Genomic DNA, 18,437 nt, shown 5'->3' with positions numbered 1-18,437 from the left:
AGTAGGACAGGGCATCAGTTTTTTAAGTTCTTTAAGGTGATACAAAAGTGCAGCCAATGTTGAGAACCATTGCCTTCATACAACTTACAGCTTATAAAACATAAAACAGTAAGACAAAGGCATAAAAGAAGGACAAAGTGCTATATAAATTCCTGGAAAAGAGAGATCAGAGCCACTGAAAGGACTTGGAAGATTTTATGAAGGTCATGACACTTGAGATGAAGGATTTAAAAAAAAACATATTCAGGCACTGAATGAACAATCTTTAATTATCAGGTGAAGCAAGAGTATGGAGTTTAGAAAATATTGGACCTGTTATAGCCACTGGTTCCCCTTCTATATAAGGTACTTGTAAGAGCAAAGGGAAAGAAAAATCTGGAACAGACTGAATTCTAGATAATGGGGAGCCATTGAAAGTTTTGATACACTGAAAAAAGTTTTGATACACTGAGAGACCCATTTAGAGTTTTGGATAGAAATGGCATATTGACATGTCTAGAGGCAATGTACAAAATGAAATAAAGAGTCTGGGGTAGCCCTGGTGGCCTAGTGGTTTGGCGTTGTCTTCAGCCCAGGGTGTGATCCTGGAGACCAAGGATCGAGTCCCATGTCAGGCTCCCTGCATGGAGCCTGCTTCTCCTTCTGCCTGTGTCTCTGCCTCTCTCTCTTTCTGTGTCTGTCATGAATAAATAAATAAAATCTTTAAAAAAAAAAGAGTCTGAAAGTGAGGCACCAGTTATGAGGTTTTTGCAGTATTTAGTTTTAAGGTGGAGAGGGAATGGAAAGCAGGGGAGGAATGGAAGAACATGACATACCTGGTGTCTTTATGACTAGGCAACATGGATGTGGAGAATAATGAAGAAGAGTCAAAGATGATCAGAGAATTTTAACTACAGGAGTGCTGTCGTTAACAAGGTAGAGATGTCAGGACTCCGACTGATTTGATAGGAAGGTAAGTTTTAGTTTAATGTCCAAGTAGGAAATGCTTGAAAGACCTGTAGATGGAGCTATTTCACAAACAAGTGGGAATAAAGGCTAGGAGATCAAAAGAAGGCTTGAAACTAGAGACAGATTTAAATTCGGCTTGGTGCTAATAGTGGAAGCTATAGGAGCAGAAAGATTTATTAATTCTGCTAGTTTTTTTTTATTCTGCTAGTTTTGCTGGTGAGTAGCAGGACCTCAATGAACGCATTTTATTGCTGATGTTGAAAAGGAAAGCAGAGTTGTCTAGACAACCAACACTTTGGAAAAGAGTTGATGGAGGACCCACAGAATGGGAAGAGGAGGAAACCCAGGACTCTTCAGAGTCTTGGTAACCTAAGGCAGAAAAGTTAAGGATGGGGTGGCCCACTGTGTACTTAAGAAAAAAAAAATCTTTAGAGTTGGCCGCTAGGTGATCCTTAACATGTAAGCTTCATGAGGGTAGATTTGTTAGAAGACTGCCTGTTAGGCACCTGGGTGGCTCAGTGATTGAATGTCTGCCTTTAGCTCAGGTCATGATCCTGGAGCCCCAGAATCGAGTCCCACATCGGGCTCCCTGCATGGAGCCTGCTTCTCCCTCTGTCTATGTCTCTACCTTTCTCTCTGTGTCTCTCATGAAAAAATAAAATCTTAAAAAAAAAAAAAAAAGACTGCCTGTCACATTATGGTCAGTAATTAAGTATTAAACAAATGCATTCTTGAGATTTCAGACATTTCTAGAAGACTATCGAAGGCAGAAGCCAAATCTTAACAAATAGAGTTGCCACTCTCCCAGAAGGAACCACATTATATTTCTTGTCTATTTTTCATAGGTAGTCAGAGTGACTTTTAATTGTGTGTGTGTGTGTGTGTGTGTGTGTGTGTGTTAAGTAGGCTTTATGCCCAATGTGGGGCTTGAACTCGAGATCAAGAATTGCATGTTCTATGGACTGAGCCAGTCAGGCATCCCCAGAGTGACCTTTTATTTTATTTTTTATTTTTTTAAGATGTTATTTGAGAGAGAGAGAGAGAGAGAGAGAGAGAGAGAGCATGTGCTGCACACATGTGAGCAAGAGGAGGGGCAGAGAGAAAGGGAGAGAGAATCTTAAGCAGACTCTGTGCTGAACATATAGCCCAACATGGGGCTTGATCCCCTGACCCCAAAATCATGACCTGAGTGGAAACCAAGAATCAGACACTTAACTGACTGTGCCACCCAGACACCCCAAGAGTGACCTCTTAAAAAATAAATCAGACCATGCCACTTTCCTGCTTAAAGAGCTTCGATGGCTTCCTGCTGAACTTAGGACCAAACCAAACCACATTGCCTGAGGTGGCCACCCCTGCACAAGCCGGCCTACATTTTCAACTGTATACCGCTTTCCCTCTCACACACAGCAGTCACCTCCTTGAACCTGAAGTTCTTACCTGTCCCTTTTATGCCTTGACCGTGTGCATCTTGTCCCCGCATTAGGGCATGTGCATGTGGGTCCCTTCAGCTAGAATATACGGTCCCAGCTTTTTACTTGTTAACTCACTTCTCATTCTGCAGGTCTGTTCACATGTTATCACCTCCCCAGAGATCACTCCTGAGTACTTGGTTTAAAGTAGTCCTTCCCTCAAGCCCCACTGCCCTCGCATGACCTTGGTTTAGTTCCTTGCTAGGACTTCCCAGTCTGGAAGGATCTTGTTTCTTTACGCTTGTCTGTCCCCTCCCCTTGGAATACAAGCTATATAAGGAGGGATAAAATGCAAATGGCAGGGGGAGCAACTGATGAATAAAAAAGCTCAGGAAACACAAAAGGACATGGGATCTAGAGTCCCAGGAAGGAATGAAGTACTACTCTTGCTTTCTCCAAAACGAGAGCAAGGAAGGAAGACAAGAGGGGATCTGGGGTACTAGACATGGGTACCCAGATGAGGGGATCTGGGGTACTACGCATTATGCAAGCTGATGAATTCTTTTCCCATCAGCCTTCAATTACATGGTTAAAGTGGTTGTAGGAATTGCAGCAAACTACTTGATTTTAACCTGTCAGCTGGCTCTGTGAGGTATGCTGTGTATATGGGGTGGAGGACATCCTTTTCTAGATTCTTTTATCCTTGGGTCTACTGAGCTTAGCAAGAGAATCACTGGCTCATATCATATACGTAAAAAGGTCTTCATAGATGTTGTTATTATTATTGGACTTCGTGCATAATTCTAAAGGAGGTACACTCTGTCTGAAGCACCAGGAAGCAACATTTGGGTGGAGGCCCACAATGTCCATAACAGGGCTTCAGCATTCTTTCTGAGAGACAGCAAACTCAGATTTACACTGCGTATGTTCTGCCACCCGCCATGGGCTTTAGAAATGATTAAGCATTACATTCACACAATCTGGCCGTGAAAGATTATAATAATGTTATTATAGCCTCATCTAATGTTGAAAGGTAGAAATAAGATTTGCTCCAGACTAAACAGGAAGTCAGTAATAAAATTATAGCCCCTGGCTAGCCCAGGCTTTCTGACTGTGCATACATTACATCCTTTATACACTCTAAAGCTTACGCTGACAACTATCAGCAACACTACTGACATTCTTTTTTTTTTTTTTTTTTTTAGGATTTATCTATTTATTTGAGAAAGAGAGAGAGACAGAGTGTGTGTGTGGGGGGGGGGGGCAGGAGGGGAGGGGCAGAGGACGAGGGAGAGAGAAACCCAAGCAGACTCCTTGCTGAGTCTGATGGGGGGCTGGATCTCATGACCCTTTGGATTGTAACATGAGTTGAAACCAAGAGTCAGACACTTAACCAACTGAGCCACCCAGGTGCACTCACTATTGGCATTCTTTTCAAGTCTTCACCTCTCCCGTCATTCCCACCCTAATGTAGACAACCAGGCTTAGGGGCATTACACGTCATGGGACAGGCAAAGCAGATGAGGAAAATATTAAATATGAGTATTTATAACTACCCAGTGTTTGGGATTGCAGGTTTCCTTTGCACTGCTGGGAAATGCTGGGGAGGCTGTGAGAAGGGTTGGCAGTGGGTAGGAAGCTGCACAGTGCAAATGAAGAGCAGGATGGGCTGCCTGACTTAGGGGTGGGGGAGAGCCACGGTGAAGATCTGGGCAGCTGCCACAGAGAATGGGGACAGTTAATGGATTTGTAATGAGTCAGGCTGTACTAGGCCCATGGAAAACTTTCATAAAAGATAAACATTACTTGCCTCCAAAATATTTACAGTTGGCAGTATGCTTTTTTCCACTCTTCTCTTTTTTCAATTTGTCGTTTTGAAATCGGCCTTGTGGTGAGTAGCTTGAGCTGGCTGAATGAGGCACATTTCAGAAAAGTCCGTGTCCAGTGAGAGTCAGGGGATGGCCTGACTGGAGTACTGGACCTTCAGCTCTTCCCACAATTAATCCTTGGCTCCTGAGAATGTAGATAAATTGGGAGCCAACGAATTTTCAGGAGTTAGGAAAGGCTTGGTGAACAAGCGGTGGGTAAGAACTATGGGTGTGGTTGGATAGGAGGGTGCTCTCAGCACCCTGCTCCCTTGTCTAGAAGAAGATCACTAACCAGTTCAGGTATAGCTCAGCTAAATTCCCATAAAGCTCTCCTTGCCCATTCCTCTCTAGTAGCTCGAGGAGCCTATGCTTTGTCCAGAACACAGAGGCCCTTCTGAACCTCCCCCCTTTTAATAACAGTCCTGTCTCTATTTAATTTTTCTTTTTCTTTTTAAAGATTTTATTTATTTATTCATGAGAGACACAGAGAGGCAGAGACATAGGCAGATGGAGAAGTAAGCTCCCTGTGGGGAGCCTGCTGGGAGACCCGATTTGGGGGACTCTGGAATCACCACCTGAGCCAAAGGCAGATGCTCAACCCCTGAGCTGCCCAGGTGCCCCTATATTAAATGTTTTTTTCTAATTAAAAAATATATATTTAAAATATTTTTAAGTCATCATTACCTCCAACCTGGGGCTCGAACTCACAACCCTGACATCAAGAGTCATAGGATCCACTGACTTGGCGAGTTGGATGCCCCCCACTTCCATACTTCAAAAGACTCCTATGATAAGCTTCTTCCATCTGCAGAGAAACTCAGGCTGGAGGGGGACGCCTGGGTGGCTCAGCGGTTGAGCACCTGCCTTTGACTCAGGTGGTGATCCCAGGATCCAGGATCCAGGATCCAGTCCCATATCGGGGTCCTTGCATGGAGCCTGCTTCTCACTCTGCCTATGTCTCTGCCCCTACTCCTCTCTCTCATAAATAATAAAATAAAGTAAAATAAAATAAAATAAAATAAGCTCAGGCTGGAAAGAAGCTCAAATAAACCCCAATCCGGCTTGGATTACAGCCCGTTACATGCAATTACGTATCAACCACTCTGTAGTCACACAAATACGCACAAATCAAGATCCGGAACGTGGCTATGGATAAGTTGATGCACCTAATATTCACATAGTCCTTCATATTAAGGCTCCATCACTTGCAGGGCTCATTGATGTGTATCGGGCATCTTTCTAGGCTCACGCGTCTCCATCACTATACCACTCTTTAGGTAGGACAGTCCCAGCGTTGGGAGATCCTGGGATTCTCTTATTAGGTCATGGCTTGTACGAAGGGGAAGGGTACGTGGCCTTGGAGGCTCAGGGGCCCACACGCCCACCACCATAATCGTCACTGCCAATGTCAGGGGCTCTTTTTTTCCGACTTTTTTTTTTTTAAAGATTTTATTATATTTATTCATGAGAGACAGAGAGACAGAGAGAGAGAGAGAGAGAGAGGCAGAGACGCAGGCAGAGAGAGAAGCAGGCTCCGTGCCGGGAGCCCGACGTGGGACTCGATCCCTGGTCTCCAGGATCAGGCCCTGGGCTGCAGGCGGCGCTAAACCGCTGAGCCACCCGGGCTGGCCCTTTTCGGACATTTCAATGAGACTTTCGTATTAGTCCCTTCGCAGGCCGGCTCAGTGACCGAGCGTCTTTGGTCCGCGCTTGGAGACACAGGAGGCTTCTCTGTCTCCAAAGTCTCAGCGCAGGGAGGCGCGGGGAGAGAAGAAGCACAAGTTCGCGGCGAGCCCAGCACCGCGCAGGTGCCCGAGCCGAGGGCGCTCGGAGCACAGTTCGATCGGGGGGGCACTCGCGCGGACGTGGGTGCTGGGGGGAGCCCGAGGTGCCCGCGACCCCGCGACCCCGGCGACCCCGCGCTCCGCACCTCGCGCCGCCTCCGCCGCCCGGAGCCCCGCGCAGGCGCACAGCGGCCCCGCCCCCCGCCCCCCGCTCCCCGCCCCCCCGCCCGAGGGGCCGGCCCGGCTGCCATCTTGCCGCGCGCGGGAGCCGCCGCTCGCCGGTCCGCTGCGGGGTCGCGCTCCCCCCACCGCCGCCTGCCCGGGCCCCGACTCCGGGCCATGAACTGACCCGCCGCCGCCCGCCTCCCCGCAGCGGCGCGCTCCGGTGCCCCCCGACCCCCCCGCGGGACGGAACGCGGCGCCCGGGCAGCCGGCCTCCCCGGCGGCCGCGATGCCGAACGTGCAGCTGCCGCCCAAGGAGAGCAACCTCTTCAAGCGCATCTTGGTGAGTGGCCGAGGCCGCGCGGCCTGCGCTCGCCCGGGCTCCGGGCTTTGTTTACCTCCGCGCCCCGCGCCCCGGCTCCCCGGCTCCCCGCCGCCGCCCGCCCCGCGCTCCCTCCGCGCCGCCCCGCGCCCCCCCGCGCCCCGGCTCCCCGCCGCGGCCCGCCCCGCGTCCCCCGCACGCCTCCTCCGCGCTCCGGCTCCCCGCCTCGGCCCGCTCCGCGCCCCTTCCGCAACCCCCCGCGCCTCCTCTGCGCCCCTTCCGGGCCCCTTTTGCGCCCCGCGCCCCCTCCGCGCCCTGCGCCCCCTCCGCGCCCCGAGCCCCCTCTGCGCTCCCTCTGCTCCCCCTCCGGGCCCCTTTGCGCCCCGCGCCCCCTCCGCGCCCCGAGCCCCCTCTGCGCTCCCTCTGCTCCCCCTCCGGGCCCCTTTGCGCCCCGCGCCCCCTCCGCGCCCCGAGCCCCCTCTGCGCTCCCTCTGCTCCCCCTCCGGGCCCCTTCTGCGCCCGCGCCCGCTCCGCGCCCTCTCCGCGCCCCGGGGGGAGGGGAGGCCTCCGCGGGGAGCGACCCCCCCATCCTCCCTCCTGTTTCTTTTCCTCCTCGGCCGGCTGTTCATTGACTGCCTGGTGCTGCTGCTTGTTCACCCGCTGCACAGCGCGCGCCCGTACCCGCCGAAGATGGGACGATGCTACGGCGGAGTGGGGGCTCCGATCGCTTCCGGGGATGGGGGACACTTAGAGCCGCGCAGAGGCCAAGCCTCCCGTGTAGGGGAGAAAGTGTTGCAGGTTTCGGGTGTTAACCGCACTTGCCAGCTCTTTAGGGAGCGAGTGGAGTGGCTTGGAACTCGCCTTTTTTCCGAGTTACGAAGCGGAGCACAGCTCTTGGATGGCGCCGAGCTCGTCGGGCCCTGACTGTGCAAACTGGCGCGCGGGCTGGCTGATTTTACCCCTGCAGGGAGCCTGGACTTTGTTTCCAAGCAGAAACCTGAAAAATGACCCGGGAGAGATGACCGCTGCCCGGCTCCTGAGTTTTCCGTAGGTCGTGTGCCAGTGTCCTCGCCCCCTCCCCCCCCACGGTGCCTTCCCCTTATATACCGGGTTCTTTTTCTTCCAGGGAGGAGAGGCACACGCAGCACGCTTTGGCTTTTCTCAGGATGCCCCTTGCAAAAAATGTAAATTTTTAAACTGATACAGCCCCTACTGTCTTTTCCAAGTCTGTCATTTCATCCGAAAATAAGCGTTTAGATTTTAGGAGTGGATTTATTATTTAGAGCTGATGTTGGTTATACGACTGTATATTTACCTTTACCATAAATAATATACTATGTTTAGAGTAGTTTTAAGTAAAAAAAAAAAAAAGAAAAAAGTAGTTTTAAGTGTTATCAATGGTAGGTAAGAATTCATAGCAGCTGTTCCGTTTCAAGCCAATAGAAGCTTCACGCTTCTTCGAAATGTTAAAAATACATAGTAGTTGGGAGTAACATTTCAAGTCTTAATTTTTTTTTAATTTTTTTTTCAAGTCTTAATTTTATATGGTACTTAGTGTTGAGCAAATAATGAGAGACAAGGGGAAAAATTTTTTTTAAAGATTTCATTTATTTATTCGTGAGAGACACAGAGAGCGAGAGAGAGGCAGAGACACAGAAGGAGAAGCAGGCTCCATACAGGGAGCCTGATGTGGGACTCGATCCTGGGTCTGTTTATGGACTTTGTTTATTTATTAGATTTTATTTTATTTTATTTTTTAATTTTTATTTATTTATGATAGGCACACAGTGAGAGAGAGAGAGAGGCAGAGACACAGGCAGAGGGAGAAGCAGGCTCCATGCAGGGAGCCCGACATGGGACTCCATCCCGGGTCACCAGGATCATACCTCGGGCTGAAGACAACACCAAACCACTAGGCCACCAGGGCTGCCCCCCAAAAACCAAATTCTTATTAAAGCATTGTGGCATATTGCTTCATTGGGCTTTGTATGTATTTTTCATTATTTTAGTTTTGTTTTTTCCATACCCTTATTTTTTCACACAGTGATTTGAAGAGGTGAAGTTTTTGCCCCTTTCAGATTCATCCATAAATTGTGGGTTGGGTTTAAGTACATTTGACGTTATACCTAAAAGATGATAGAACACTGATTTTCACTCTATATGGATATTTTCTAGTTCAAATCGTCTTATCAGTAAATTATAAAAAACAATTACATGATTTATTATACTCTAGTCACAAAAAATTACAGTGCTGGTGAGTTAACTTTATCCCTAAATAAATTGGAAAATTCTAAACATGTTCTTCTCTGGGTATGTAATATTTGTTACAAGGTTACATGAATTCAGGAGGGTGCTGCGAAAGTGAATGATTTTAGCATCTCACAATTGCAATAAATGTGGGTAGAGTTTTGCTACAACAACTTTCTGACAGTATCTTTATTAAAATTATTTTTCAAGTTTGGTTGGTGGCTCAAAGTGCTTTGCCACCAACAGTAATTTTTTTTTTTTTTTTTTAGGTTTTATTTTATTTTACTTGAGAGAGAGCGAGCTTGCTTATGGGTGTGCAGGGGAAGGGAAGGGGCAGAGGTAGAGGGAGAAGGAGACTCCCTGCTGAGCAGGGAGCCTGACTCTCCTGGCTCCTTCCCAGGACCCTGAGATCCTGACCTGAGCTGAAGGCAGACAATTAACCAACTGAGCAACCTGGCCATCTCCCCAAACAATAAATTTTAAAAAATTAATTATGAATGTACTTAAACACATCCATACAAATTGAGTAGCTAGTTTGTTACATGTTCTGCACAGCTTATACATGCCTGTCTTATTCCCCAAACTGGCCATTAGCATTAGGTTTTGTTGAACTGTGGAGCTACTCCATGCTTAAAAGAAAGCATGTAATAAATTAGCAACTAAATTTGCAAAAGAGGGATCCCTGGCTGGCGCAGCAGTTTAGCACCTGCCTTTGGCCCAGGGCACGATCCTGGAGACCCGGGATCGAATCCCACGTCGGGCTCCCAGTGCATGGAGCCTGCTTCTCCCTCTGCCTATGTCTCTGCCTCTCTCTCTCTCTCTCTCTCTCTGTGTGTGTGACTATTATAAATAAATAAAAATTAAAAAAAAATTTGCAAAAGAGCAAATGAAACAATCAAACTCAGGAATGGTAAATGTCTAAGTGTCTAGGATTCTAGTTGAAACTAGAATCTGTCCTTCATATTAAATATATATTCATTACTGAACTTAATGCTTTTCTTTCATTTGTGTTCTTGGATGCTAGGGACAAAGTACCTGGGTTGAATTATGGCTCTGACACTAGCTCTGTAAACTCAGTAACTGTGCCTCATTGTCTCCATCTGAAATGGGGATAACCTGTATTTCATAGGCTTTCCTGGGATTTAAATAAGGATTAAATGAATGGTGCCTGACACTAATAAATGCTTACAATAAGCATTAACTAGTATTATCACTGTTATTGGTAGTATGAGTATTAGTATTTCCAGATCACTTGGTAAGTCAGAAAAAAAACCATAATATTTCTCTTCTTATACTATTTGCCAGCAGTATTTTTTGCTTGTATTTTTCTTGTCATTTGTCAGATGAACTCCTTTTGTCAAACTTAGATTATTTTTTATTTTTATTTTAAATATTTTTTGGGATAGGTGATATATTTGGATGGTTCAAAATTCAGATTTCTCTCCCATCCTTGTGTCCCAGCTACTAGGTTCCCTTCCCCAGATGCAATCAAGAAGCCTCAAATTAAACAGCTTTTTCTTTTTTAAAAAAGATTTTATTTATTCATGAGAGACATAAAGAGAGGGAGAGACACAGGCAGAGGGAGAAGCGGGCTCCCTGCAGGGACTCGATCCCAGGACCCCGGGATCATGCTCTGAGCCAAAGCCAGATGTTCCACCACTGAGCTACCCAGGTGCCCCTAAATAGTTTTTTTTATGAACACTCTTCTAATTCTCTCCTCCACATATCATCTCTGCTGCAAAGATTAACCACTTCCTCCTTCTTTGCTGGTACTGTTTTGCTTTGAACCTAGTAGACTGTTTTTTGAGCAGTTCTAATTTGTGTTGACCTTGAGGATGTAGCAGCATGTAAAATAGTCTGTTCTCATGGAGCTCATATAGTATGGTAAGGAAGATAGACACTAAAATAAGCATTCAAATAAGAAAGTCATGGAGTGATAATGCTGTGTAGAAAATGGAGTAATATGGGGATCCCTGGGTGGTGCAGCGGTTTGGCGCCTGCCTTTGGCCCAGGGCGCGATCCTGGAGACCCGGGATCGAATCCCACGTCAGGCTCCCGGTGCATGGAGCCTGCTTCTCCCTCTGCCTGTGTCTCTGCCTCTCTCTCTCTCTCTCTCTCTCTCTGTGACTATCCTAAATAAATAAATAAAATATTTAAAAAAAAAATGGAGTAATATGATAGAGAGTATGTGTGGGAAGTAGTGGGAGGCTGGCAGTATTAGATAGAGGGTCAGGCAGGTGACCCGTGAAGCTGGTAAGAAAGATCTGGGGAAGAACATTTCAAGTAGATGGAGCACATGTGCAGAGGCCCTGAGGTGGGCACAAACTTAGTATGCTGAGTACTAGGTAGAAAACCCATGGCAACATAAGTAGAAGGTAAATGGAAAATGAGGAGATATTCTTGTGATCAGTGGCTGCGGCGGACAGGTGTTGATTCCTTAGTCTGACTGGTGGTGTTTACAAAGAAAGGTGTTGTTCACACTTGTATCAGCCTAATGATAGATCATGGTCTTTGGCATCAGACCAGAGTTTGCAAGGAGGCTTAGCCATTTATAAATAAATTTTAATCTACATCCATGGGGAGAATACCTATGAGATAACACAAGCTTTGTCTGCACATATAAGTAGTTACTCATTTGTGTTGTGTATGTATGCGTGCGCCTTGGTTCGTTCGTTCCTTCCTTCCTTCCTTCCTTCCTTCCTTTTTTTTTTTTTTTAAAATATTTATTTATTTATTTATGAGAGAGAGACAGAGAGAGAGGCAGAGACACAGGCAGATGGAGAAGCAGGCTCCATGCTGGGAGCCCGACACGGGACTTGATCCCGGGACTCCAGGATCGTGCCCTGGGCCAAAGGCAGGCGCCAAACCGCTGAGCCACCCAGGGATCCCCTTGGTTCCTTTCTTGAGTAGCAAAGATGTTATACGGTTTCTGATATATTTCTGTGTTGTTATCACATATTTTTTGCTTTTGGATTTTGCATTTGGAAAGTTGTGGCAGTATCAGTTGGCAGTTACGTTCCCTATTTATTAATTGGGTTTTTTCCCCCTTTTCTTCTGTAAAAGTGAAAAAATACTCATACTAGAACAAATTGGCAAGAAGTAGGTAACGAAAATAAACTTAATCTTATAAGTGATGTGAATTGATATAACACCTTCCCATCACATGTTTTAGATCTAATTTTGGATGGTTTTAGAATTATATATAATCAGAATTTGGAATTTATGTAATGCAAAGAAAAATTGCTCCCTGTATATTCATTTTATTAAATAATTTTTGTTCATATTTCTTTACAGAAATGTTATGAACAGAAGCAATACAAAAATGGCCTCAAGTTTTGCAAGATGATTCTTTCGAATCCAAAATTTGCGGAACATGGAGGTATTGTCTCATCTGTGAGAGACTGCTTTGGGAAAATCTAATTCCAAAATCAGACAGATAAGATTCCTAACAGTGAAAGAAGAATACTTCCTGGATTCTATGGCCTTGTAGCTGTCCACTAGAATATATAAGCATTTTGAGTCATGCATTATATCAGTTTTGATATAGGTTACTTTCCTTTTACTGTGCTTACGTGGATACACAGTCTTTTAAAAAGAAGCGGTTGGTTGATCTGTTGGGGAATAATTGGAGTATATAACAGTACTTTATTTATTTATTTTTATAATGGTACTTTTAGAGACCTCGTTTCATCTGTTACTTTGAATAGAACTTAAGTTTATACTTGGATTTCTTATGTATAAATTAGGGCAATATCTGCAGTACAGAAGTAGTATGAAGATATGGTCACGTGTATTTTATTCTCCTGTAGATGTCGTTTTTATATATCTGCTGACCTTTAAGTATAAATAAATTAGATTCTATTGACTTACTATTAGATTGTTTATATTGAGCTGTTTTTCTAACACTACGGCTGTTAGTAGGTCTATATTTGCTTGTCTCATCCTTTTTCATTGGTGACTGGTGCTTGTTTGAAGGACAAATGAGGTTAGATATGTTACTTATGGTCCTATAGCAGAGCACCGCTAATTGGGGTCTCTGAATATTGGACATGGGTAATTCTTGAGACCATCTTATTGGGAAAGTGGGCTGACCCTGCTCAGCTTTCAACTAACATTTAATATATCCTTTGAAGGAAATGGAAAGAAATCTTCAGTTCATAGAACTTGAGAAATGTAAAGCATTTTTCAAGTTTTTTTCTCTACAGAAACCTTATCTACATGGCAGCTTGTAGAGAAGTTCATTGTGTGAAAACACATAAAGATGTTTATAGAGGCCTGGACTAATTACCATGTTCTGACAACCAGAGTCCATAGAGATCATTTGAAAACCATTGTTCTTGTCTAATTCCCTTCTTGTGGATTTATTCAGAGAATGATTTCATTATTTCATATTTCATACTTCATATTTCATTCTAAGCCATCTTTGATTAGCTGCCTTAAATGTATCCTTGGGTTATCACTCCCATAGTCCAGTGTTCCATTCTCTCTCTCTTTTTTTTTTAAAGATTTATTTGTTTGTTTGTTTGTTTATGACACAGAGAGAAGCAGAGACATAGACAGAGGGAGAAGCAGGCTTCTTGCAGGGAGCCTGATGTGGGACTTGATCCCTGGACTGGGATCACACCCTGAGCCAAAAGCAGACATTCAATTGCTAAGCCACCCAGGTGTCTGTCCCCAGTGTTACACTCTTGAATGCAAACTGATGTTAATTAGCCTAACCACAATTAGTTGGAATAAATTTATTGCCAAAAATGAAGCATGTTGAAGTATTGAATAAGCTGATTTTTACATTGTGTGCATCTCTTTGCTAAGGTAGATGGTTTTTGTGGGGTATAAATCGATGATGATTAGAAATGATTTTGAATGAAAGTTCTGGAACTACTGCAGTAGATTTAACACAACAGGACTTGGGTATCTACCGTATTACATTTTTTCAGCAGAATAATCTCAGCTCCCTTTGTATAGTCTTCTAAAGGGCAGAAAGCATTTGAGAAACTCAGTCCCAGCCTCAGTGATTTCAGAAAAGGACTCAGGCTTTAATACAACCTTACCTGTAGTTTTACTTTCTGTATTTCGAGAGAAGTTCTATGTGATTAAAAAGATGAATCGTATAAGCATTGGCAGCTATCATATTAAAATAGTACTAAGAGCTTAAAAAAACAGTGCTAAGAGAATAACTTGAATTATTTGTGTGTAAACAGAGGTTAAAAAATATTTTTCAGAGACTTTGGCTATGAAAGGATTGACATTGAACTGTTTAGGGAAAAAAGAAGAAGCCTATGAATTTGTTCGTAAAGGACTTCGTAATGATGTCAAGAGCCATGTCTGTATCCTTTTGCAGTAATTGAAATTTATTATTTCATTTATTTTCCACTTAGTAGAGTTTTCTAATTCAGGGAAAAAAAAAAAAAACCAGACTTTTACTATGGAAAATTTTGTATAGAAGAGAGAATTTAATGAACTCTGTACCGTTACTCAACTTCAATACTAATCAGCATTTTGTAATAATTTCTTTTGTTCCTTGTTTGTGGTAGTTGAAAGAGAATCCTTGTACGTTATGTATTTATATCAGTTGTGCTTAGGTGTGAGAAAAGTAACTGATCTGTGACTTGAAAACCATTTTTTTCTTACATACCCATTTACTGAGTGATACTTTCTTGTCATTCCAAATGACATACTTGTATAGTAAAATTTGTGTTCCTTAAACATTGTTTTAGACATTTTGGAAGAAAAGTTCAGAAAAAAAAACGTGTTTTAAAGCAGATTTTATTTAGTATTAAGTATGATACTGGTTCTTCAGTTGGATTTCTACTGCACAGGGACATAGCTATAACTTCACTAGATACTTATTGTATTTTTCATTGGCTAGTATCTCTGTGAGAAAACAAAAATACTTTTTTAAGGATGGATCATTGGAATTGATTTCCTTTTCATTTTGCCTGTCTGTATGCTTATTTGCAGTCTTTTCTCATGTTGCCCTTATATTGTACTTTTTTATATTTCATTCCTCTAGCTCTTGGCCAGTATTGAACATCAATAGTCTAGGTAGTGTTTTCACATATTCAGCTTAGGATTCTCCTGAAATACTAAATACTTATTTCTTTATCTCAGTGCTTACCCCAGAGTGAAGAGAGAGGGCATGTAAGTATGATAGTTTTTTTGGCTCCAAGATATGCTGAGACTTTAATTTACAGTAAATAAACACTTCATTTTTGTGGTTTCTGGAATCACCAGTGAATTAACTGATGATTATATGTTGTTTTGGAGTTGACTGAATAGGAACTAATTTGAAGAGATAATTGCAATTTTTGTATATAGTAATGAAGAATAAGTGAATGTTGAGGTGCTGGGGTGGGAAAGTGAGGGAGGAAAGGGCAGGGAATGTGAAGGATTTTTATCAAGAATTTTCTAAGGTTATGTAAACATAATGGAAAAATCCAAACATCTGTAATTGGAGAGCGTAGAATGATGTACCTCCCAGGTGCCCCTCACCCAACTTCAATAATTTAACAGCTGCCAGTCAGGGCTAATCTGGTTTCATTTTTTATGCTGCCGCTCCCCCCCCCCCCCCCCCATATCTCCCTTTCTCTGACCCCAGATTATTCCGAAATAAATCCCAGACAACATACCACATCATTAAGGTAAGCTTTATATTAGGTATATAGCATAGTATATTCTAGCATCTTTGAATATCTCTATTTCCTTAACTTAGTAGGTTGGCATGTATATGGACTCTTACAGCGTTCTGATAAGAAGTATGATGAAGCTATTAAGTGTTATCGAAATGCCCTCAAGTTAGATAAAGATAATCTGCAAATTTTGAGGGATCTCTCTCTGTTGCAGATCCAAATGAGAGACCTTGAAGGTTATCGAGTAAGTACTTCAGTCTTTACATGTTTTTTACAATAGGCATAATTTAGAAATGCATGCGTTCAGAATAAAGTGAGCATAGGCTGAGATGATGCAGATTTGATTTGTTTGTTATAGTCTGTAGTAGAAGGGGGAAGTCACCTGAGACCTTGTTCCCCAATAATAGCTGTAGAAATGCATCCTTGATCATAAAAAATGGCTGTGTATTAATTTAATGCTTTTTTAAAAACTAGATTATCTCCTATGTGTAAGTGTGGTACTAGATTCTTTGTGGGTTTGACATTTACAGATTTAGTAAATAGAGCTTTTATAATTGAAATCTAAATGTAGGGATTAATTAGCTTTCTCTCTTATGGGTTGGTGAATATAAAATAATGTGGGAAGGATTGCTGTAAAGCAGTCTTTCTGCAGTACCAACCTCTTCACATTGGCATCTTCAACTCTGCTGGGTATCTCCATGTGCTTACTCCATCCACTAAATACTCTAACTTCAGTATATCAGACAACAGAATTCTCTCCCTTTCTTATGTGAAAAAGCCCACAACTCTGAACTGATAAAGAGTTTAATTCTTTAAGTGCTTTCATGTACTTTTTGTCTTCTACTGCCACTTAAATTCTTGTATCTGGTACCTAGATTTTTGCAGAGGTTTTAACTGTGCTGCTGAGCTTAATAATTGTATCATTTTTCTAGATTGGGTAGTTTTTCTTTTAGCCTAGGTGTGGTGGGAGTTAAAACCAGTTATCTGTATAAATGAGGCAAGGAAATTGAGAATACTGGCAAAACGGTGCTTGCTAAAAGGGGTAGGAAAATAAATGAAGATACAAGAGCTGGTGGTTAGATGCAAAGGACCTAAGGAACCAGCAGTACTGGTGGCACCCCAGAACAAGGGCATGAATGTCACTGAGTAAGAGCGTTGGCCAGAGTGAGGTACCTGAATTTATGATTTCTGGGTGGTGGAAAGGTCTAGGGTGTGGTTGTGGGAGTGGGTCCCTGAAGCAGGGTGAAGGAGATCATTAAAGATGAGGAAATCTTGATTTTAAAATAATAGGTTGTTGGATGGGTACTCCACAGTGTTGCACTTGCAACAGGATAGTGGCAGGATTTGGCAGAGAGAAAAAAACTGACCTAGACTTTAATGAAGGAAGGAAGTGACAGGCAGTGAATGAGAGAGATGGGAGTGATACAGCTTAATGTCATATGCCTGAAAGGAACCAGGCACACAAAAGTAGAAGAGTGGTACTGTCTAAACTTCTCTCAAAGATACCTTTTTCTTAAAAAGATCTGATCGTGTTACTCCTTGGAGCATCTAGTGTGGAAGGACAGTTGGCACCTGTTCCAACAACAGAAATGAAACACTGCATTTGTAGAACTTTATTACAGCTAGTGTTCTTGGTGAGATCCTGTTCCTTCAAACAGTTATACTTTCCTAAAACCTGGAAGTGAATACAAGCTATTAAGAGGTGGAGGCTGTGTAGGGAGGTTGCATTTTCTGCTGGTGGAGATATCTAGATTCTTCTGGGGCAGCCATGGTGGAATTTCTGGTGTTTTCTGCCTCGTCATAGACATGAAGCTGTCTTAGAGTGGCAGCAGTGGTGTTCTGTTAGAAAAGTCCAGTCTGATGTTTGAGTGTTTGCCCTGGCTGTGTCTACCCTCTTTCTGAGGCCCGTTGTAACAATGTAATAAATACATTATAATCCCTCCCTCCCTCCCTCCCTTTCTATTTTATTTTATTTTATTTTATTTTATTTTATTTATTTTATTTTTTTATTTTATTTTATAGAGAGAGCGAGCGAGCATGAGTAGGGGGAAGAGATAGAGGGAGAAGCAGACTACCTACTAAGGGAGCCTGATGTGGAGCTAGATCCCAGGACCCTGAGATCATGACCAAATCAAAGGCAAACACATAACTGAGCCACCCAGGTGCCCCCATTATAATTTCATGTAGTGATTTTATGAACAGCAGAATTTAGTTGGAAAAAAAGGTATCTTAGTCTCTTCTAAGATGTTTAATTACCAAAAGAAATTCTCATTATATAAAGGTAATCTTATAAGGCAGCACATGAACATGGGCCCCAAGGTCAGCCTTTCAGTGACAGCTTTACACAGGGAGCATTACAGAGTATTCTAGAACTTAAGTAACTTAACATAAAAAGTATTTCTATTTTATTCAGGAACTGACATGTGTTCATTGAATTCATTAGAAAGGAATTAAAGGCATTAAATTGTTTTCTTAAAGCTCTGTGGTGAAATATAAATATTTTAGAGAAAGTTAAAGTCAAAAGAGAAAAAGACGATTTTTCATTTAATTTAATTTTATGATTTTTTTAATTTTTAGGAGACAAGGTATCAGCTTCTTCAGCTGCGCCCAACACAGCGTGCTTCCTGGATTGGGTATGCTATCGCATACCATTTGCTGAAAGATTATGATATGGCACTAAAACTGTTGGAAGAATTTAGACAAACTCAACAAGTAAGAACTTCATTTTAACCATTTCTCCTACCTGCATGAACTAAAATAGTTGACTTCTGTGTTGCCCTGATTCCCAATTGTGCATTAAAATCTTTAGGACCTATCGGAGCACCTGGGTGGCTCAGTCAGTTAAGGATCCAGCTCTTGATTTCAGCTCAAGTCATGATCTCAGGGTTGTGAGATAGAGCTCCACGTCGGGCTCTGTGCTCAGTGTGGAGTCAGCTTCAGATTCTCTCACTCGCCCTCACTGTTCACTCTCTCTCTCTCTCTCTGTCTCAAATAAATAAATAAAGTCTTAAAAAAAATAAAGTCTTTGGGACCTGTGGAAAAACTCGAAAGGTTTTTGAAATAAT

General features: G+C 43.1%; 1 protein-coding gene across 7 annotated transcripts in view; it reads left to right on the top strand.

The window, feature by feature from the left end:
- The window catches only part of NAA16 (N-alpha-acetyltransferase 16, NatA auxiliary subunit), a 99,153-nt gene that overhangs the window by 12,307 nt on the left and 68,409 nt on the right, over nt 1–18,437 (top strand). For 5 of the 7 annotated variants that reach the window (XM_049099340.1, XM_049099339.1, XM_035704344.2 and 2 more), the window contains exons 2-5: nt 12,038–12,122; nt 13,966–14,070; nt 15,459–15,616; nt 17,950–18,084. In XM_049099340.1, coding sequence (XP_048955297.1) covers nt 12,038–12,122; nt 13,966–14,070; nt 15,459–15,616; nt 17,950–18,084 — 483 coding nt within the window. Of the gene's footprint in view, nt 1–6,245; nt 6,518–12,037; nt 12,123–13,965; nt 14,071–15,458; nt 15,617–17,949; nt 18,085–18,437 lie in introns of those variants that run through there. The other 2 variants (XM_025478151.3, XM_025478150.3) reach the window with 1 other exon arrangement.

This window comes from Canis lupus, chromosome 22 (assembly GCF_003254725.2).
Source record: "Canis lupus dingo isolate Sandy chromosome 22, ASM325472v2, whole genome shotgun sequence".
NCBI classification, from domain to species: Eukaryota; Metazoa; Chordata; class Mammalia; order Carnivora; family Canidae; genus Canis; species Canis lupus.
The sequence above is the reverse complement of the archived record's forward strand: the minus strand, read 5'-3'. Positions and strand labels throughout refer to the sequence as shown.